The 23,221-nt window shown below is 47.5% G+C and overlaps 1 protein-coding gene across 1 annotated transcript; it reads left to right on the forward strand.

The window, feature by feature from the left end:
- Positions 1-9,014: 9,014 nt before the first annotated feature.
- On the forward strand, positions 9,015-22,672 carry FEV (FEV transcription factor, ETS family member). The gene is made up of 3 exons (XM_020792123.3): positions 9,015-9,523; positions 10,064-10,138; positions 19,504-22,672. Exons 1-3 carry the CDS (start codon positions 9,475-9,477, stop codon positions 20,004-20,006), a joined length of 627 nt encoding a protein of 208 aa, XP_020647782.2. The 5' UTR covers positions 9,015-9,474; the 3' UTR covers positions 20,007-22,672.
- Positions 22,673-23,221: the final 549 nt, after the last annotated feature.

The following is a 23,221-nucleotide window of genomic DNA, read 5'->3' on the forward strand; positions in this document are numbered from 1 at the left end:
ATCTCATAGGTTACAAAGGTACATTTCCCAGAAGTAACTACATTATTAGTTTTGTTCCTCTAAAAAATCAGAATGATTTTCCCTTGGTGAGAGACCACAACTCCCAGAATACCCTAGCCAGCATAGGCACACCCCCACCCTTTCTCTGCAGAGGGCCATCTTATGGTCTGTGTCTGAGAGTGGCTTCCTAGCAGTTTCCCCACTTTTACTTGTGTATTAGTCTCACACTGTTTTGAAGTCAACAATGATACGAGCATGTCCTATGCACCAAGTTAGAAAAAGTAATGTAAAAAAAAATCTATTCTCCTATGCAAGCATGATTAGCTAGATATGGAAATCTTAGAACATGTAAAGGGAAGTCCTCTTGTTTCCTTCAGATAAGCATAAATCAACTTTCTCTAAGCTGACACCTCCTCATGTTTTGGATCACACCTCCAATCATCCTCTGACAGTTGATTGTGCTGTTAGGAATGACAGAGATTGGAGTCAATCATGTCTAGAAGCTGGTGGTCTTAGTGGATACGTTGTATCCCCACAGCTATAGCTTCCAGAATACAAGGTGGGGCTAATTAATTCTGGTTTTCCTATTTCTTTTCTCATCCTTGACAATAGCATTGCAATTGTAACTCCTTCACAAACTGAATGGAAGAACACTCTTAATGTACATCACTTCTGGAGGCTTCCACTGTATGTGACCAAGTTTTCTTCCTGGAGGCTTTCTGGCAAATGGCCTCTACCACCCTTTCTAACCAGGAGGTGCAGGGGACAGTGTCTCACCTGCCCTAACAGACTAGTTTCCACTGGCATCCATGCCCCCAACATTACTATTGGCATGCCCCTGTAGGAGCCACTAAATTTCCTGCAACGCCTTGGAGCAACATTGCATTAGGGGATTGTGGGAAATTAAGACACCAGCCTTAGACATAGGGAGGAGAAGAGAAACAGTTTGCAGGGTCCTAGGTCAGCTGTTAGTCATGGACCTTGGCAGCTGCCCCAAAATACTAGGCGTTGATGACAGGGGTGTGAAGAAGCAATGGTAATTTCAGGGAAAAGAAAATGACGAAGTAAGCTCCATGGTTGTTTGTAATCAGGGTCTTGCTGGTGGTAGAGAACAAACTTAAGAAGCTAGAGCCCGAAAAACCCACAACAACCATCAAGAAGCTATCATCATCTTCAAGCCTCATTGCATATTATTTTTCAGGCCTGGTTTTATGGCAATATTTACTGGTGAAAAATCAGGTAAATACCATGGTTATTATGATTATATTTCCTTTTCTCCCCCCTTGAAAACTACACATAAAAAGTGTTTAGCTTTGGCTGGATCACGCTCTGTATAACCGAATCACTGCTACCTGGAAGAAGAAAGCCTTCAAAATTTTCAGATGTGCTACTTCTCTGTTTCTTGGATACCCTGTGTGGTGTAGTGGGTAGAGTAACAGATCCAGACTCAATGAGACTGCTCACTCAGTCATGGAAACTCATTAGGGATGGGGAGCAGAACTGGTAAACCCACTCTTTAAATATCTGCCTTACCTTGTAATATACTATATGTCAGTTCCAGCTTGATGACACGTAACACACATATCTCTGTTCTGGGGTGGGGAACTGGCTGCAACCCTCTGTGTGTTTTGGGAACTTTGGGTCCTATTGACCCCGGTTAGTATGATAAATGGTCAGGGATTATGGGAACTGGAGTTCCACACCATCTGGAGAGCCACAGTCCATTTTTGTCCCCAAGTGACTCCTGTATTCAAGTCCGTGGTTTCCATTAGTCTGCAGATACTGTATCCTGTTTGCTTTGGCTTCACAATACGTAAATGACACATAATTGGAGAACTTCTCCCAGTGACTTTTTTGAAAGCCAAGGATTGCAAGACAACCACAACATTTTTGGGAGAGTGCCTGTGCCATCAACAGGCAGAAAATCAACAGGTTGTTGACAATTTCATTCGCCTCGTCTTTCTGTTGGCCATGCAGCTACATTAAAACCTAAGCCTCAAAGGCCCGCTAGGAAAACAGGGCACAGCTTATACTCTGAGACTGTTTGGCATGCCTGGGATATACCCTTGAGTTGCTCATGTGCGCTTTCTTTCTGCCCTGCCTCCAACTAGGAAGTACTTGCCACAGGCCTCTCCCCTTGCATAAACATTCCTATACACACACACACACACACACACACAGCCTTCTGGCAAAGATCAGCTGTCCTTCCTCCTTCCCTCCCTCCCTCCCTCTTGCAAGCAGGTAGCATACCTGAGGCTTTCAGCTGCCAGGGCCACGTCAGCTTCTGTCCTGAACGGGCCCACAGGTAAGTGGGAACTAAGCTGCAGGGTGGGTTTTGTGTGGTCAGCCTGGACACCTGCTCCAGCGCCTGTTGCAGGAGACAGATGGGACGATGTTTGGTGAACCTGGTAATTCATATTTTAAGGGAGACAAAAATGTCTTATTATTTCAATGCTGAAGCAGAGGATCACTGTGTAACGCCGATGACAAAGGGCAGGCTAGGATGCTTACTGTGTAACTTGGTCTGTGCTCACTCTCTGGGTGGTCCAAAGGGAGATCCCCTCATTCCTTTTGGACAGATGCACTTGGCTCTACCAAGAGATTGGGCGAGGCGGCTGCCTTGGGTTTCATGAAAGGGCATCAAATTGCTATTTTTCTTCTTATTTATATTGCCAGAGATGGTGAAAGATGCTTGTGGGACTTTCAGGTGCCAAAATATACTAGGCTGGCTTTGGAGACTCTGTGTCCTCCCTCGAGCAGGTGGAATGGTTACCATTTGCTGCCCTGCCTTAGGCGGCAAAATGTCTTTGGAGGAACCTAGGTACCTAGCAGTGAAATGAGCAATAGCTAAGACACCCTAATGGCTGTGTTCCCCTCCAGGCTGTTCTCAGAGGCTGAGGGTTTGCAGAGCAGCACTATGGTCAAAGGATCCTTAGCCCTTTGGACTTTTCCTTCCAGGGTGCCTGCTCGAGAATTGGGATCCTGGGAACCGTAATCTTGGAAAGCAACACTGTTCTCCATGTAGCAAAGTGCAGTCACAGTGACCAGTGCCTGGCTCTTCACCTGCTCAGGTGCTGCTTTACTTTCCAGGTCTCCAGAGAGCCCACAGGAAGCTTTCAAGACCAAGAATCCATTTCCAGCACTGCTCATCTGCCTCCTATACCTGCCTGTGCTGGGCTTGTTTTCAGTTGCCTGCGGCTAATTAGTAAGACTCAGGCAGCTAAAGCAAGTCTGGGGCATGAAAGGAAAACCAGCACCAAACCTCTGTGGGTAAATTTTTTTTAAAAAAAGGCTGGAAAAGCTGGACTCATTCCAGGAAATGTGGCAGGTTTTATGGACAGTACAGAGTGACCTGCCATGTCTCTAAGACACAATGGGCCTAGATGATTATAGGGTTAAATAAGGCATGCGGCTTTCTCTTCTGCAGGCTTTCCTATAGGAACTGAAGGGGAGAACGCATTTCTTTCACAATGTTGGGGATGGGCTACAACAGAATAAGCAGTGGTCCAGTTAGGATGTGGTCTTTTGGGGCCTTCCCTGCTCAATACACAGCAATGTGGATTGCTCAAAGTTGGGAAATGTTACTTTCTGTACTACATCTTCAATAACCCCTAGCCACCTGGCAATGCTGGCCATGAGATTCTGGAATTAAAAACAACAAATACACATCTGGTAACTTTCCAGTTTTGGCACTGCTTCAAAATGTGGTAAGCCAGCCCTGCTGTATTTGGGGGACCACCTGCTCATGGGAGGGGGGAAGAGTCCATTAAAAATCTTGCCCCGAACCACTGAACAACAGGTCCCTTAGCCAGCACCTCCAGAAAGACTCTAGAAGTTGCCACCAGGTCAGAGTTCAAACATAGTGGCCCATCAGCTTTAGGACAAATGACTGAGATGATCTGGAAAGAAAATGGTCTCTTTGCAACAAGATGGGCAACATTGATCTTGCAGACATAGTTAAACTGTACCTCCCATTCTCCCTCACCATTGGTGATAGCAGCTGAGGTTCATGGATGCTGCAATCCAGCAATATCTGGAGGGCCAGAACGGCACCCCCGCTGGGGAGCGGCTGGATGCTAAATTATGCCAGAATCAGAGAAAGGAAGCAAGAAAGAAGACAGACTCCAAGGAATGCCCCATGGGAAGCTGACCCATCCTATGTCAGCTCTTGAAAAATGGATGCATTCCCTGTCAACATGTTTTATACTGACAGTAATAATGGATTATAAGAAAACCACAAACCTGCTGATGTTTCTGTACCTAACCCCATGCACTCCCAAATATGTGTTTTTCCATGAAGATTCACACACATACACACACCTTCTTTAATTTCATCAGAGATGCAGTAGAGTTCACTTTTGGGGACAGTCTTTGTCCAGGAAATCCAGCCTACAGGTGACATATTGTATTTTGCAAGCACGCGAGGAATTCTGGTAAATGGAAGGTACTCTGTACTTGTTTGGAAGAAGTCTAGCTCCTAGCCAGGCTACAAATGCAGAAAACTATCTCAGTTACAAGTGTGGAAGTCTGAAGTTTCAGAATCTGATTGGAATTTCTGAAACAGGCCAAGGACCTCAAATTGTTAAGCCTCATCAGTAGACCCAAGAATGTATTCCAGATAGGAAAACAAAGGTATCCCCCCCTCCACCCTTTTTCCATGGGGAGAAAGCTTTTACTGCAAACCACTAAGACCTTGTGTGATAAGGAAAGAGCAACTGTTTTTCCCCAAATTACCAAAAAAGAGAGCCTACAATTTGTAAAGTATCAAAACTGTGTCCCATAACCAGCAAGCGTCCACTGTCTGTTTCCATACAGACACTCTGCAATGGAAAGAGTACAGCTAATGTACCGTTTCTGTGTTGTGGACGTAGCTACATGGGTTGATGCAGGGGAGAGCTAAACAGGCTCCAGCCCCTACCATACTCACCCATCCCCAATGGGAGGGGAGGGGGATTCCCCACAAGAGAAAAAAAAGAAGAAACTGAAATTGAAAAAAAGGTAAGTTGCTATTCCTCTCAGCCTTCAGTAACAATAATTCACTTTTCAAACAAGTTCCAGATATACACAGAGAGTGCTATATTCCAGAAATGTTCACATTTCAAAGCCAAGTGGAATTTTCCAATTTCCGTCCCCACCCCGATTTTTGGTACACAACCAACAGAGGAGCCCAGTTGCAGAATAATGTTACCTGTTCCCAGCAAAGTCTCCTGGACTGGTTTAATACTACAATAATGGCATATTTGGCTTTAAATATCAAAATATGAGGTATTCCCAGTACCTTGTCCCTCCGTTAGCCCTGACGTAGCAGCAGTCCGGCCCTAAGCTGCTCAGGCCTTATGCCACAGAAAGTAATTCTAATCCGCGCGTCTGACGGGAGAGTTGCGAACCTTCCGTTACATAATTAGACCTCACTGTGACTCCAGAGAAGACAACTCATTCACAATTGGCCAATAGGAGGTGAAGTTCAACAACCTATTGGGATTGAAGCTTGGGGATTACTGGATTAAAGGTTAATGGTATAATACTCATCTATGATATATTGTTCCAAACACCACATTTACCAAGCAACACTCTTTACATTTGGAGATGTGCACATGTGTGTCTCTGTGTACCACAGAGATGGGGAAGTGGTGGCCCTCTAGATGCTGTTAGGCTATAGCTGCCATCATCCCTGAACAAAGCCTGATAGTCAACCACCTCTGGAATAATTGGAAAAAGCTAGTATAGTCCCCCAAAACAAGACAAATGCAAGAACAGGTGATACTTATATTAGACCACACATAAAAATCAAGTAAACAACAGATAGCTAGCCTTCAATGATAATTCATCACCCTCTGACTGTGCACCAAGATCTTGTGGGTAGTTCTGAAAATGATATATTAGAGTATATTTTAGGAACTGGAATGCTACACATTGCTCACCCCAATTTAAACAGCAACATCTATGGATATTTTTGAGAGTTACAAACATTGTTAGCCATAGCCAAGAGGACAAGGGAGTGACAGCCTTGGTTTCTGCAGACCTGCTCTCACTGTCCTGTCCTCCGTCTTTTAGCCCTGGGACAAAGAATCCAGACAACATGGAACTTTAGCGTTGCCTCTTCCTCCTCCTCCTCCAACAGCAAAATGGAAACAGAAGGGTTTCTTTCCACCCCAGAGGCAGCCACTAGATGTCTCTGTGTTGCACAGAGGTACAGAGGAGGATTGAGTCTGGTGAACAAGAGCACGAAGCAGGAAAACCTGTGCGCAGGAGCATGTGCATGATTCAGATATACAACTGCTTCATTAGAGATTGCCTGTACTTCTGTATTATAGCAAGGAAACAAGATCAAGGTTGTTTTTTGGTTGTTTGTTTGGAATTTGGTTGCAGAGAAGGCTCCATAAGTGGTTCTTTAGCTGAGAACAATGGAAGCTGTAGTATATTCCGTACAGCTGGATGGTACTAGGTTTGGGAAGTGTAGTCTTGGAATAAAGGTAAAGGTTCCCCTTGACAATTTTTGTCCAGTCGTGTTTGACTCTAGGGGGTGGTGCTCATCCCCATTTCCAAGCCGTAGAGCCAGCGTTTGTCCGAAGACAGTTTCCGTTGTCACGTGGCCAGCGCGACTAGACACAGAATGCTGTCACCTTCCCACCGAGGTGGTCCCTATTTATCTACTCGCATTTGCATGCTTTCAAACCGCTAGGTTGGCGGGAGCTGGGACAAGTGATGGGCGCTCACTCCATCATGTGGATTCGATCTTACTGCTGCAGATCTATAGACCTTACAGCACAGAGGCTTCTGCGGTTTAACCCGCAGCGCCACCATGTCCCTATTTCACCCAGTAATGCAATACACACTCTCTGGGTGGTTGTCAACCAACATAAATTATTTACAAAATAGAACAGCACCACTTATTAGTCTAGATCAGGAGGAGAAATCTAAAAAAGAAGAGGAAAATAGGACATTAACTTTCTCCATGCTAGCTGGGATTTCTGGAAGTCCAAAACCTGTCTAGAAGGTCATAACTTTCCTACCCTTGGTTTAAAGCTCAAATCACAGAAAGGTTTTCCTGAATCCTTGGTCTTTGGAAAACAGAGTGATTGGTCAGAAAATAGTCATAAATGATCCATTTGTAGCTTGTAGGAAGAGAGCAGGAAATGATGAAGGAAGAGTGATCTCTGTCTCTTTCTTAGGGGAGCAGGGAAGGAACTAGTGGAGTAGGTGGTGTGTGCTATCAAGAACTGTGGCAACCCAACCCAACTCCCAGTTCAAATCAGCCAGAAAGCTCATCAGGTTACCTTGGATCAATTATTGTCTCTCAGACAGTGAGACTTCACAAGTTTGCCATGAAAATAACGAGGAAGAAGAACCATCTCCCCACCTTAAACTGTCCAAAGGAATAATTGTGTGCCATCAAGTCAATTCTGTCAATTCAACCAAGTCAAAGGAACAATTGTGTGCCATCACGTTCTCTACATGGAACACCCTTTCCAGGGTTTCCCATGTAGAGAACACACAGGAGTACTTTACCATTCCCTTCTTCTGGGTGTGTGTGCATGGCCTGGAACTGTGCAGGCTGCCCAAGGCCACACAGGCTGGCTCTTCTCCCTAGAAGCACAGGGGGGAATCAAACTCCCAACCTCTGGCTCCACAGTCAGATATTTAAACTACTGGGCTATCCAGCCAGCTGTTCAAAGGAAAGGAACGTTATAAACTGACAAATAGCAACAGCACTTCATATGTCTTACTCCTTTCTAAGTTCACTTAGGAATGGAACATCAAACGGAAGTCTTACACACATTTACTTGGATGCCGAACCTGCCCGCCCGCCCACTGCTTATGCTCAGCAGGTCTCATTCCCTAGCTAAATATGATAAAGGGACTGCCCTTTTACCAGATCGGACAAACAAATGTGCTTTAGCACTTCTTCCCAGTTGCAATGTGGGGTTGATCACACGGAACCATCTTGCAGAGGTGCTGTAAGCATTACTGAAACAAATGCACACTCATCTTATACAGACTATAGCCCACTCCACCAGATATCTCAAGAGTTATGCTATGCTAGCAGATCATATAGACAGATTATCAATATAACACAGAGATGTTGAGAAACAGAAATGTAGATAACGAGGCCAAAGGGCCATGAAATGCAAGAAGTCCCATAGGCCTCCCCATGACAGACCATGACACAGGCTGTCCTTTTTTGCATATTGTGGTCTTTAGGGTACACTGATTGCATGTGCATACGTGCGCGTGCACACGTACCCATGTGTACAACTGCTTGATGTTAACTGATATTTTATATATCAGTTGAATGCACCAGTTCTAGCCCAGGAAAGCTTCTGTCCTAATACAAGTTAGACTAAAATACTGGTTGCTCCACATAGGGCTTTGAGTGAACATATTTGCTGGAATAGGGCCTCTCCTCTAATACCACACACGGTTTTGATACATTAGCTATTATTATTCACCCAACCATTTTTCCCTCCAGGACTAAATGAGATACAGTACAATAACTGGCCTTTATCAGAAACTTGAAGGGAGAGTAAAGAAATGGAGCGGCTGGATATGGAAATCAGGGTTGGGGAAGCCATTGCCTTACAAATATAATGATATCCTCCCATCACCCCTCTCTATTGGCTAAGCTGACCGGGGCTGATGGGAACTGGAGTCCAGTCTCGTTTGGAGCACCTCGGGTTCCTGCTTGAAATCTTGGATGCCTGGACGTCCAAGGAAACCAGGTCGATTCACGACAGTTCGCAAGGAGACTACAGTAGATCTAAATGCCGTCCGGGGAAAGGGTGGCCTTCAGGGCCCATTTGGGGAAGGCTCAGAGGCGACTAGGAGGGGGATCTTCCGAACCTGAGGCCCGACACACGATTCCGGGGGGGGGGCGTCCGGGGTTTCCTGCCTGCCGCCCCTTCTACCTGCGTCCAGAACAGGGCGCGGGGTCTCGTCGTGCGCTCCTCTCCGCCTTAGCCCTGCTGGGTTGCGTGCGGTGCGTGTGTCTATTGGGGGGGGGGCGGAGGCGAATCGCTTTCAGGTTAAAGGCCGATTAGGGGCCAGCGTCGGCCGGGGGCTCGTTTCCTTGTTGGCTCAGAGGCGCTGGAGCAGAAGCGCGGCTGCCGAGCAAGGGCCCGGGCAGGCGCTGCCTGTTTGCAAAGAGTTAAAGAGGCGGAAAATGCGGCGGCCGCTCTCCATAGAAACGCCGATCTTTAACGGGGGAAACTTTATTAAAGTCCGATGGGCTGATAAGCGCCAGCGCCGCGCCTTTAATTAAAGCGCAGAGGAAATTGCAGGCGCCCGGGCCCTGCGCCCCGCGCACGTTGCCTGGAGACTGGGTCCCCCCCCCGTCCAACTGGCCCCCCCGCGCGCACCAATCTTGCGCCCTGCCTCCGCGGGTGGGGAGCGCAATACATAATAATAACAACCATCATCTTCCCCAGCCGAAGGCGATAATACCCCCCGCGGGCGCGGGGTGGGCGCAGAGCTGCCATGAGACGCGGCGCGGCCCGGACCTTGCTGCTCAACATGTACCTGCCAGGTAGGGCGGGGACCGACCCCGGGGCCACCCGGTCTCGCTTCTTGGGACCCTCCGCCCCGGCCAAGCGCGGTAGGGGGGGGTGCCGTGATCGCTGCCTTGCAGCTGCCGGTGGATCGGTCCCTTTCCTCCAGCCTCAGGTCCGACGCGCCCGTCCCGGAGGTTTCCCCGCCCCTCCTCCCCGGCGATTTCGCTCGCCCACGATTGCCTTTCCTGCGGGTCCCGAAGCGGACGCGCTCCAGCCTCCCCGCGCCTGCCGCCTTTAAAGCTTGGCCGACGGCTCTTGTCGGAAGGCGGATTTCCTTTTTCCTGGACGCGTTTCCTGGCTTCATAGCGGCTTTCCGGGGGTGGGTGGGGTGGGGGCGAGGAAGAGCGGCAGAGGCGGGCGTGGGGGGGACGACGACGACTTCGAGATAACAGCAAGGCTTGTTCTGGGGAGGTTTTTCTCCTAATAATTCCGGATTCGCTCAGAACTGGTTTTCAGTTGATGCGTTTCTCTCTCTTCCCCCCACCTCTTCATTTTTTGCTGCTCTTTCCTTACAGACCCGGTTGGGGAAACTTTATTCAAAGAAGGCAAAAGCCAGGCGTGGGGCTCCCTGGGACCCGGGGTTCAAAAAGGTAAGGCACAGAATTGTTATTTTTTTTCCCCCTCTCCCTCCCCACAGGAAGGTACTGGGGGAAAATGGGGAAAGGATCCCTGTTGCCATAGGGCAAATCGGCCGGGCTTGCCCTCCAGGCCTCGGAGTGCCTTTTCGCTTTTTCCCGCTCAGGGCTAAAATCCGCCCGCGGTCGCGCCAGGCAGCGCGCCACCTCCTTGTTAAGATTTGAGAAGGGAGCAGCGAGAAAGACGCCACCGTCTTCCTCGCAGCAGGATTTCTTAAACTGGGGTGAAAGGACAAACGGCACTTTCTTCCCAGAGAGAAAGGACGGTAGTTTATAAATCTTGGATTGTTGTCGTTTTAAAAAAGAGAGCGAGCGCGCCTGCAGAAACCGAAAGAGAAAGGAAACGAAGATTTGCTCTGATTTAGATGGGGCAGACTTTGATCAGCCTTACTGCCATGCTAACGTACCTTTTTTTTTTTTTTTTTGCTCAAAACCTTGTATAATTAGAAAGCCTATATTCTTGGTTAAATCATCAAAAAGGCTCCTTCCGTCCCTAGCCTGGTGCCATCTAGAAGTGTTGGACTACAGCCCATAATCCACAACCAACAGACACTTTGCTTGTCGAGATTATGGGACGTTGTAGCCCGGGCCATTTGAAGGGCGCTTTCCTAGCCTTCAGATGAAAGAGACTTTCTCAGTGGAAACCTCGCAGTTCAGCTGCCCTCGGGCACTGCGCCCCTCCAAGTCCTTTTTTAAGCCTCGGGGCAGAAGATAGAGCCCATCTCTTGGAAGGGAGCTTCCTTCCAAGGTGACTGAGGTCACAAACTGTAGATCGCCCCTCAATCTCCATTCAGGTCTGGAAACTGTAACTTTGTCCGGCGACCTTCTTCACCCTCCAGTGCGGCCTCTTGAAATCTGCTCTGCTTTGGGATAAGTTTGTGTTAACATCTTCAGGGGTGGTGGGTGTGTCAGTCCATCATTTGCCGCAGGAAAGGAAAGGGATTTCCAGTTCTTCCTTTCCCTGGGAGTCCAGATCAGGTAAGAAGAGCTACCAGCAGTAGCGATCTTCGGGGTTCCACTGCGGCTCTTCGAACAAGACAAGCTGTGTTTGTGGCTCAGACCCTTGATTTCTGTGCGCGCTATCGTTTGATTTCGAAAGGCAAACTGGTCCAGCAGCGGCCACAGGATTCTGTGGCTTGAAAGCCTGTTGTTTCGTGGCGAGCACTGGGATGTTTTAGGATCTAGGACCTCTTCTTTCCACTTTCCAAGAACCCACACACGAAACGTTCCTACGCTCAACCCAAGGACTCCTAAAACTTCCTTTCCCCTTCTCCCTCAGTTGCCTTCTGCAGAGGCTTCCCCTCCGACCAGCCTGGTGGAAACGGGAAATTTGTGCCCTGTCTGTGGTCGCCTTAGATGAGGCGGAGAAGATCCAGGATGGGCATCTTTGAAGGGGGGAAAAATACCCACGGAAGTGGCTTCCCTTTTGAAGACTAACGCTGGCTGGATAGCTCAGTGGTGTGGGGGAGAGGTTGGGAGTTCGATTCCCCGCCGTGCCTCCTGCGAGGAGAGTCAGCCTGCCTTGTCATAGGGAAGCTGCACAAGTCCCAGGGTGTCCGCAGAAGAAGGGAATGGTGGACCTCTTTTGAGTATCCTTTACCTGGAAACCCCTGGAAAAGGTCGCCATGAATCAGAATTGAGTTGACGGCACATGAGGATTAAAGAGTCACAGTTCTGTTTCAGTGTGAACTTCTGTGGATCGGGATCCTCTTCCACTGACGCTGGAATGCAAATACATGCCCTGTATAGTTGCAGGTAACCCCCCCCCCCCCCCGGCTAGGTGAGGATAGGGCCAGTAGACCAAACGGCAGTAGTTGGTGAACCCAGGAATGGGACTTCCGGGCGGTTAATTACTTCAATTAGCAGGTCCTTGGCTGTCACAGGCGAAGAGAGGTTTCTAGGACCCAGGTTGGTGTCTGTCAAGGGAGTCCATTGTTTAATAAACAGAAGATATTTATTAAGAAAAGTTGGGTTATTAGGCATTCTCTCTCAGCTCATCCGCCTGCCGACGCCCCTCCCCATCTTGCTCTGGGCGTGGGATTTAGACGAAAAGGGGATAAACTACAACTTTGGGCACAGATCATGGCGCCCTTCTAAAGGTTCGGGGGGAGGAACTTAACTGTGCCGTTTTATGCTAATTGTTAGGCTCAAGCCTTTTGTTAGGATCGGCGCAGTAGCGCTGCGGGGCTTCCTACATAGTTTTAAGATTTCAGCATGTCTTAATCCAGCCCTATTATTTTCTGCTCATCTATTCTAGCCACTTTGAAGCAAAGGAAGCGCGCCGCCTGATCTAGTTAAGCCGAAGTACCTGGATTCCGTTCTTTTTAAAAATCCCTTTAAATTAAATTTAAGGAAGTTCTAGTGGCCTAAATATAAGTCATCTTGTTTAAGTATGTTTCGAGGGAGGGCTGCTTCGTGAAAAGATAAACAAGGGCACTCCCCGTCTGGATCCATGTCTCCTTACTCAGTGGGTTCCCACACGTCCCGGCCCGAGATGAATATGTGGGGTGAAAATCGGTCAACGGGTAGAGTTGAGCTGGAGTTGCGGAACTTGCGGCAGTACACACGTTCGACAGAGATCTCAAAACATATGTTTACCTACAAGTGAGTGAACTGAGTTTAATGGAATTTACTCCAAAGCAAATCGGAGCTGGGTGACAGCCAAGAAAATCAGCTTTAACTCTATTAAGGCCTCATTGTCCTTTAACGTCTATGCCAATATCATTGGGGGCTTGTTTGCTGGAGTGAGTGGACTAGGACTACAGAGTCCTGGGTTCAAATTCCTGCACAGCCCTGGACATTTACGGGGCGGCGGCAGCAGCATTGATAAAATCATTCTTTAAACATCGCATACTAGGGTCACCATCAGTGCGCTGCAGTATGACGACACATCGCAAGCAAACATCATACGGGGAGGTAGAAGAAGAGCCCCAAAGGGTCTCTCGCTGAGGCTCTAAAGGAGGTGCGGTTTTCCAGAGAAATCTTCAGCACCGGCGCCCCTTCGTCACAAATCGGAGCAGTCTAAGGCGACTCGAAGGCGAGCCGGAGGAAAAGAAAAGAACAGAAGTAGCACCACTATTTGAATATGTGTGCCTTTCCCCCCCCACACACACTGAGTGTGCCCAAAGCTGTTAACAGCATAAACAGCAGTGGGGCATATACAGGGTTAGGGCCGAGAAGGGACTCTCTTTATTATCTTGTACTTCAACGTTTTGGAAGCCTTTCAACTGTTAGTCCCCCACTAGAGTAGAGCTGTTGAATCAATGGGACGGACTTAAGTGTTTTTTTATTTATTTATTTATTTATTTATTTATTTATTTATTTATTTATTTATTTAGACTTTTATATCACCTATCTGATGGCTGCCAAGGCTACTCTGGGCGGTTTACAACTTAAAAAAAGATAATAATACGAAGCAATAAACACTATAACCATCAAAATCAAAATTAAACACAAAATAAACATAACTAGCAAGGTAAGTGAAAACTAAAACTAATTAGGATATTTATAAGTGTTGCTGTCCTCTGAAGATGCCAGCCACAGAGACTGGCGAAACGTTAGGAAGAACAACCTTCAGAACACGGCCAAAGAGCCCGAAAAACCCACAACAACCATTTGATCCCGGCCGTGAAAGCCTTCGCGAATAAATTCCAATGCATTTCAACAGTCTTCTCTAGCTGGGGCTTACAACTCAGTTTATCAATATATTTCTGAATTTAAATCTACAAATATTTCTGCTATAAAATGTTAAGCAAAGACCAAAGAAACATGTTCCCGTCAGGCTGCGGAGGCAAGTCCCATTTAATTCCTAAAGTCAGGAGGGTGTTTATGATTTAAGTGACTTTAAAATGGGAAACTCTTCCGAACGAAAAGCATCTTTTATATGAATATTTTAAAAATCAGAGTTGGCAAATGGTTAGTTTGTTTTGTTTACTTGCTTTGCTCTAATAGACTGTGAATGTAAGAGCAGTCCTAAAGCGCGTGAGGACAGGGCGAAATTTTAGTTGCAGGATCCTTTAAAGGGGAGGGGGAAGCGGAGCAGGGGCGCCAAGATCGTTTGAAGTCCAGGCCGAACCTAACTCTTACGAATTAGCCAGGCGCATCTCTGCATCGTCAGCACATCATAGCAAATACTGCTAGTACCACCTCATTTCAAAACGCCGGGTCACCGTCCAAACCATTCATTTCGCCAATAATAAGCGCCGCAACATTTAAACCCCTTACAAAATAGGTAGCGAAGCGAAGGAGAGGAGACCGGGTGGGCACAAAATGAATTTCTAATCCCTCATTGAGGTTAACAGCAAACCGCCTCGATCGCCAAAGGCGAGTTGTTATGCGCAGCCCAGGTTTGTCGCCTCGGACATATGGCGACCCGACCTCGCCTTTCTCCTTTAAAAGCACAGTCCACGGACGATTCCGCCACCTCCCAAACCCAACGGCACGGTATCATCCGATAAGGCCCCCTTCCTTTGTCTGCCACCGGCCCCTTCCATCCCGCCCTGGAGCGACAGGGGGACATGGAAGACGTAAGACCAGCCTCCCCCCTCCTCTCCCATACTCTTCCTCTCTCCGCTTGCTTTTAACAACCCCCACCCCCCACATGAAGGGGAAATATTCCCGGGAGCTTAAATATTTTCGTTTGTGTCCGCACTCCTTTGGGAATCACCTCAGTACGGACTTTGAATTAAACACCGCCTGCCATCAGAACCCAGTGACATCTGATATGATTTATCGGTTCTCAGTCTACTTAAGTCCGGACACGACACCTCAAATCCTTCCAGGTGGAGCCAGGAATCAATGAAAGCTGGAAGATGACAGGGGCGCCTGTTTCCCAACGAGTCTTACAGTGGGGTCAATGTAGACGAGCTTACTCCGATGTAAATCCTTCAGGTTTACGGTGGGCCATAATAAGACCCTTTCGGGGGGAAAAATAATTCTGGGTTTACTTTACAGGGTGAGATAAAATGCTTTTCTCTGCCCACCCCCATCCCCACACCCCGTCTCAGGTATACGGATTAGGGAATCTTGTATCGAGTGTCCCTGTCAAGGGAGATGGTTCTTCACGTTCTGGGGTGGGGAGGCAGCGGATGACCAGGCAAGGTCGCCGAACGTTTATCGAAAGGAAACCCACACGAACCACTCGCGTGTCCTGCGTCCTTTCCCAACAGTTGGTGGCAGCCTTAACCATCCTCAGAGGACTGAGATCAATAATATTTTAATTGGCCCCATTAATTTCAGTGGAATAAACTACAAGGGATCGGGGCCTGATCCGACCCGAGAGGGAAAGGGTGCAGTTTTCCTGAGCAGACGAAAAGGACAGAGTTTTGGGGAGGGAAAGTAAAGGCTGCCAGGTTCCGCCGAGGCGTCTCTCTCTCGCTCTCTCGCTCTCTCAACTGGAACAGGAGGACGCGCGGGGAAAGGACTGGGCGGGCATCGGCATCCGGATCCTTGTGGTCGCCGTTCAGTCGTCGTCCTAATCTTTACGCCAATTTTGGAGGATAGATCACTTCAGCGACCCTGTGACTTTAGGGCGGGGTGCAAGGTGAATCGGGTCCAGTTCCATTCCTTTGCGCCTACCCCCTCCCCCCTTTCATACACGTGTGTTTACTTATAAATATGCCCAGCTATGAGAACCTGCATGGAAGTGTCGGATCATGACGCCAGAGACCCGGGTTCAAACGCCCACTGGGTTGTGGAAGCAACCGAGCCTTCCAAAACCTGACGAGGGCTCTCGTAAATCGGAAACGGTTGGAAGGCGCCTTTCCACGGCCTTCAACCAGCTGACTGTCAAGGGCCCGTAGCTTTCCAGTCTTCGGGAATCGTTGATTGGCAGAGGGACTTCTCCTTTCCCCCAGTGTCTTGGGGGACAAATGTCTTTCTTTTTTCTTCACGAATTAGAGGCACAACTTCCGTGCGTGAAAGGATCGTCTTTTACGCGGCTGCTCCTGTTTTCCGGTCCTTTAAGACGTGTGCTGTAGACAATTCGGTTGACTTCTCGTACCGCCGAATGTCAGGTTAAAGGCAACGTGGTTTCTCGTTGTAGTTTCTTCAAATCGTCATTTAAATACCCGCCTTTGGCTGGATTCTTCTTCTCGTGTTTGTGTGGCGGAAGGAAAGGCGGACGTGTGTTTGTTTCTTTGCAAAGTATACAATCCTTCTCAGCCAAAACTCAGACGTGAAGGCTGCAATTCTAGGGGCCTTTTCTTGGGGGATTGCTCTTAAATATTGGATCTTCAAATTATCCCTTCTGTAAAGCTATGCACGCACTTTTATGTACCCAGTTAAAAGTGCACATTTCCCCCGAAACAAAAGAGATGCGATTCCAAAATCATGGTCCAAGCGCCGGGAGGGAATCCGAAAGCGGCCCTGAGATGAAGCGGCGGCACCAACGACGCCTCCTTTCCAGGACCCGCCACGGTGCAGGGCAGGGTCCGGTCCGGTCCTGTCTTGTCCGGGTCTCTAGTCTCTCGTTGCAGCCCCCGGTTAGGCGAGGGAAGGCGACGCCCGTTTTTCGGCAGGAAGCGGAGCCGCGGCTCGGAAAGGATGCCTTCGAAAGGTTTCTGGCAAAGCCGTTTTCTCTTCCCCGATTTGACCTTAAAACGAGGACAATCTCGCCCTCTTTTGTTTCCATTCGGAGCATTTATTTAATTGCGGGGCTCTCCCCACCGCCCCCCCCGCCCCAGGGGTACGAAGCCTCTCAGGGGGCCCTGATCCCATTCCAAAGGAGGAAAGCCTCACTCGTGTAACTCTCTGGCCTCCTTTAGTACAAAGGAAGACAGGAACAGTTGCTGAAGGCTGCTTTGAAATAACTTTCTCTTCCATTTAAAAAGGAAAAGAAGCAGGGCCAGGGGGCTTCCGGCGGTGCCCGGGGAGGGAATGGCAAGGCCAACCCAGCCATTTTCTTTGTGCGCTATAGATACAGTATCTGCTCATAGGAAGGATTGTTTTGGGGTCTGATGGAGGGAAAGGAGGTCCGTCTAGGGTTAAAATATGTAGGTGACCGATTGAATGTGATTTCCCGTCGATTAAGTAGAGGCTCTCAAAACATGCGAGGAATGGAATCAGATTCCGGAGGATGAATTCACACGTGCATGGAGAGATCACAGAATCAAGTTGCATCATGGCAAGTTGCATCATGGAGATATATTTATGCTAGGAGATATACAGTACTGTGCATGCACATACACACACTCACTCTCACACACTCACTCTCACACATTGACTCACACACATAATCTCTTTTTCTAACCACTGGCTATGCTGGGTAGGGCCCAGAGTCCAAGAGAGACTGGGACAGAGATGTGGAGGGAGAAGTCTCAGAGACGGACTCTGGCTCCGGTCGTGGGTCTGTTGTGCTTCTGTTGTCCTTTCTTTGTTTCTATTGCTTTGTTTGGGGGGGGGCAGAGTTCAGGCAGCAAATCTTCTTGAGTCAGATGTTTTCAATGGTAGGAATAATCAGCCAACTAACAAAAAAAATCAGTGCAGAAGATGGTTTTTAAAGGGTTTCCTCAACATTTTTGAAAGAGTTGTTTTGAAAGACAACTGATTTCTGCAATGAGATAGCAGTGGATCTCTGGTGCACAAGGGTAAGGTGAGAAGTTTTCAGTGATGGCACTAATCTACTTAAAAAATAAAGAGACAGACAGACAGAAGGTCATTTTAAAAATATATGTATATGACAGACTGAATGTAATTTCCTATTGTTTAAGCGGAGGCTGTCAAATCACATGAGGAATGGGATTAGATTCCCGAGGATGAATTCATATGTGTGCGTGGAGAGAGGTCTATGAGGAGAGATGGGTGCTGGTGCCTGTAGGTGGGTGAACCAGATCTTGGTTGTCTGCTGAATATGGCCGATATGACACTCTATAGCCATACAGCAACACGGAACTGGTTCAACCATGCTTAATATTTATATTGTCATCACCCATTCTGATAGCTATAAAAAGAGAGAGCCTTAGATTAATTTTAGTGTCTTAGTATGGCTGGCCTATTCCAACTCCAGTGCGCTGTTTGTCGGTGTTGGTGGAATAGAGTTGCTGTTACTTTAGTTGGTTCTCGCTTAAATTATAAAATTTCTGCTGTAGTACTTGTTGAGAAACAGGATCATAAACAGCTGAAAGGGCAGAAAAAAGCTATCTCCTCTTGCCCAACACCACCAAAGGCAAACATGAATCACAAAAGTTGTAATATATTCTGGGGGAAGCACTTTCTTTCGTTCCTATGAAGGGCAACTGCCCTACAGGAAAAATCCATGAGGGGTGATGGCCAATGATGGGAGGACCCAGAGCAGAGATAGGAAAAGTCACTTGGGGGGGCAAGTCTCAAGTGTCAAGCTGGAGGTGGGGCTTCTGGGAGTTGTAGTTTGTTAAAGAAAGGTTTCTGGGGCTGTTCAGAGGCCAAATTAGAATTTTGATTTGTATCCCCCTGATTTTCTCTTTAAAGAAGAACACCCAAAGCACAGCTTGAAAAAATACCCAATATCTGGTAAACTTTAACTCCTGACTCAGCTGGCACTCCATTTACTTTTGGGCAACAAAAAACATGAAAGGATAGGAAGAAAGTGAAGGAAATCCAGCATGGCAATATATGTGTGTGTGTGTGCGCGCATGTATGCGTGTGTGAGATAGAAACATACCCAGAGGGGGCGATGCAGAATGGCATAGAATGTAATGAGGAAGAGTAAAAATTCTAATTTTACCTTGGCAGAAGGCAGTAGTGGCCTACTTCCCAGTGAGTTTATATTTCTAACACAGGCTGGACTAAAGTGAGAGGAATGGCAGGAATGAGGTGGGAATTTATACTCTTATTGGTTGGCTGTCAATATATTGCCATTTAGGTACTTTGATATATACTACTGTTTGTTGTTAAAAACCACAATCTACTTACAGATGTACTAGGACAGATTTATATTCAAGCTTTGATCATCAAATCAACTTTGTTTGGAGAAACAAAATACTTCAGCTTTTCCCTTGATCAGGAAGGAAATGTGCTCTTCCCTACGTAGTTTGGTCAGGATGCCTCAGAACAAATAGTTTTGGGGATGTGCCTTGAGAGCCAGAGGTTGGGAGTTTGATTCCCCACTGTGTCCCCTTGACAGGGGCTGGACTTGATCATCCATAGAGTCTCTTCCAGCTGTGCAGTTATAAGAGGAATGTTATCTATCTGTCTTCTAATATGTTTATATGTAGCCATGATTGTGGAAGGTGAATAATTGAGAAGAGAGATGGAGGAATGATATGGCTCAGTATGGGGTAACATTGTCTGTTGATTTGGGACATGGCTGGGCCTTTCTAACTACCTCACTTTTGGCTTTCCAGGCAGTGGGCAGATCCAGTTGTGGCAATTTCTGCTGGAGTTGCTTTCCGACCGGGCCAATCTGAACTGCATTGCCTGGGAAGGAACGAATGGCGAGTTCAAACTTCTGGATCCTGATGAGGTGGCACGGCGCTGGGGTGAGCGCAAGAGCAAGCCCAATATGAACTATGACAAGCTCAGCCGGGCACTGCGCTATTACTATGACAAGAACATCATGACCAAGGTGCACGGGAAACGCTATGCCTACAAGTTCGACTTCCAGGGCCTGGCCCAGGTCTGCCAGCCAGCAACCCCCGACCACACTCTCTACAAATTCCAGGCCCCATTGCCCTTCTCTGGTATTTCCAAACTCAACATTATGGCCTCAGGTGTGACCCCAACTAGCTTCTCCTATTGGCCAGGTTCTACCCCTACCCTGTATCCCAGCCATGGCCTGCAACCTTCTGCACCCTTCAGTACCATGGCAACCTCCCACATCAACAATATGAACAGCCACTACCACTAGGGCTCTCTTAGCTGCGGATGGGATGGGAAAGGGAAAGGGTGGCCTTCAGATGAATACATTTCCTCATTAAGAGCCAGGAGATATTGTGTATAACAGGAGAAACATCTTTACTGAGATGGTCTGGCTTTCTGCAGTGGCATTGGATTATCCCTAAGGTCTCTTCTGTGCCGAGATCCTTTAGTGTTGGATACAAAGCCCATAATTTCATAGGGGACATTTTCCCTATTTTTTCCATTAAAAATCATTCTCAGTATAACTGGTATGATCTTGGAACTGTCTTGTACTTTCTGCCCCTTGGAACTCTTGCCATGCATAACAGCTAAGATCAGGATGGCCTCAACTAAACAAGACACAAACACCCATATATCTTGAGGGGTTAATCATGGAGGTGGGCTATACTGCATAGGGTGCCTGTCTGTCCATCTCATAGACTATATAAATAGCATCTTGGTCAGCGCCATTCTTTTCCTTGGGACCAGCTTGCTTCTTTAGTGGTCACGTACCTGCAGCATTTTGTTGCTGAGTTTTCCCTTGATTTGGTACAGGGGTAATCCCCTCCTCTTGGGAATCATAAAATGAAGAGGACCACGTAGCTACATAGCCAGCCACATTTAGCTCTTTGATGGTGACAGCTGAGGGTAAGTGAGGGCAATTGAAATGAACAGGGGGGGATTAAAAACACCAATATCCGACCACAACGTCATTTTTATTTTTACTGCTGCTGAACACGGGAACAAAGATCTACTAGTAAATTAGCAGAATACTGCTCTACAGACAGTTCATTAATTTATAGGCTGGAGAGAAGTGGTGGTGGTGGGAGGATATTGCCGCAGAGAATCTTCTCTCTCCTTACTCTGAGCCTAGTGGGAAGGGCAGGGAGGGAAAAAAATCTGTGGGTCCAAGGATGAGGAGCCCCCCTACTCCTCCTTCCTGCTTTCCCACATTTGTTTTTTATCCAATTGACCTCAGCAGGATGAAAAGGAAGCATGAAAAGCTAGGCCCCTAAAAGATTTGGGGTCTCTGCCCATAGGACATAAAGGTTCATAAAAGTAGCATCGTCTTATAGACTGAAAAAATAGACTGGGGCCCATCGTTTGCTAGCTTCAAGGTTCCTTTTCATCGCTGAACCTGGTTTTGTGTGTGTGTGTGTGTGTGTGTGTGTGTGTGTGTGTGTGTGTGTGTGTGTGTGTGTGTGTGTGTATACACACACACACACACACACGGGGTGGGGGGGAAGCATAGCAGAAGCTTCCCTGAAATCCACCTTGGCATCTCTGGACTGCTGTCTTTCTGCCCCGTCCACTCCTCTGCTACCGCTGTAAAGAAGCATCAGAGGGTGGACCTTCCTCTCTGCCCCTGGAAAAAGGAAATTCATGGTATCTTCCTCTTCTCCCAAGTAATCTCTCCCATGGGCCATAGCCTTGTATATTATTATTTATTTATTTAAACCATTGCTTTGTTGCATTTGTGCCCAGCAGGGCTCCCAGGCAGGTTTGCTATAGGTTAAAATGAAACAGAAGTAAAACATATAGTAATGCCCTTTTCTCCAAGAACTCCAGGTCTTTTCCAGTGGCATCCAAAGCAACCCCCTGTTTTTAGAAGTGTGTATCTGTCTGTGAGGTTACCTGATCTCAGAAGCCTCATGGAGGCCTCCCCCGGTGCTTCCCCCCCCACGCCTGCTGAGCCACTTGCCTTCCTAACCCCAAACCCTCAAGGCAGAAATCCTGCAGGGCTCTCTGTTTCCACAGGGAGACCACCTAGGCCTAAGCATTTCAAATCATAAAGTGTAACTTTAAAATTATATAGGAACTCAAAGCATTGGGTAGGGTGATAGAAATAGGATACTCCGTTGAATCTGGGCTTTGCCCACTAGAACTATAATACGTAGAGCCCAGTCCCATTACCTTGAACCCACTCCAGCCAGAGAAGCTTTGACCAGACACATGTCAAAAGAGGTGTCGTCTCATCTAATCCCCGTTGCAGCAGCCTGAGAGTGAAACTGGGCCAGCCACCACGATAAACAGGCTGCCTTCACACACAGGACTGAAAGGGGATTTTGCTTTAAGATAACCTAAAAATAAAGCTTGCCTTGGCCGCCTGAAAGTCCTGTTTGCATTACAGGATGCCATTCCCCCCCACCCCCGCACACCAACTGCATTTTTCTTTCACATGCAAAATAATTTCATGTGCCAGGTTGGAAGTGACGGAAGCCTGAAGTGTGAGCATATGGGCCTGTTAGCATGCAGGTCAACAAGGCAAACCGGTGCAGCAGGGCTGGTTTTTGATGACATCCTGAAATGGAGACAGAAATCAAGAGAAGAGGATTCCTCCTGGAAAAAAATCACCCAAGTGGCTACTTCAGTTAGGAATCCAGGCTATTCCAGCCTAGTGGTTACCTTTCTGCCTCCCCCAGTTGTGGGTGGATCTTGCCCCTTTCCTTGGTTTCATGATTTCCTTCCTTTTTTTTTTTCCATCCTCAGGTTGATGGAAAATCAAATGTCTTTTCCTTAGATGCAAAAAAGGGGGGGAGGGGGCTGTGGTGTTTCAGGTTTTGTTGTAATGTGTGTGTTGGGGGTCAGGAATGTTCAAAGACCCACTCTTGAATATATTCAAGAATAAATGGCAGAAACATAGCCCTGTACATCAATAACACTTGTTGTGATGGCTTTTTGGGGTCTGTGTGTTGTTTCTTTTTTTAAAAAAAACAGTGTCAGAGGTGATTTTGAGAAACAATCCCACACAATGTTGATCACAATTCCTTCCTGAACTGGCACTCCTGGAAGAAGAGAGAGCACCCACTTGCCATGGGGATGTGGCGTTGTCTGTAGCAGGCAAAAAGGTGAAGCCCCATATTTGAGAATCCCAGTGGGACAGGAAATCAGACATTCAAGTCATTTCATTCATCAGGGGTGTGGGTATGGGTCCCTTAAAGTCTGAGGAGTCTGTCTGTCTGCCAAACTCAGGGCAGGCACAGAATGGCAACTACAATTTTTGGGGGAGAGACTGGACGTGTCTCCTCAGAGGCCTGCCTTCTTCAAGTAGCTCCCTTGTTTTACTGCTCAGAGCAAGAGCACAAGGGGACTGGAAATCCCACCTCTGACTTTCATCCTATTTACATCTTGCCTATTTAGGGAGGACAGGAGAACAGGTGGCCCAAAAGAGTGGTCAGGAGACTCCAGGGATTGCTGCTGGGGCCTCGGTAGGCTCCCTAGGAT

This window comes from Pogona vitticeps, chromosome 1 (genome assembly GCF_051106095.1).
Source record: "Pogona vitticeps strain Pit_001003342236 chromosome 1, PviZW2.1, whole genome shotgun sequence".
NCBI lineage: Eukaryota > Metazoa > Chordata > Lepidosauria > Squamata > Agamidae > Pogona > Pogona vitticeps.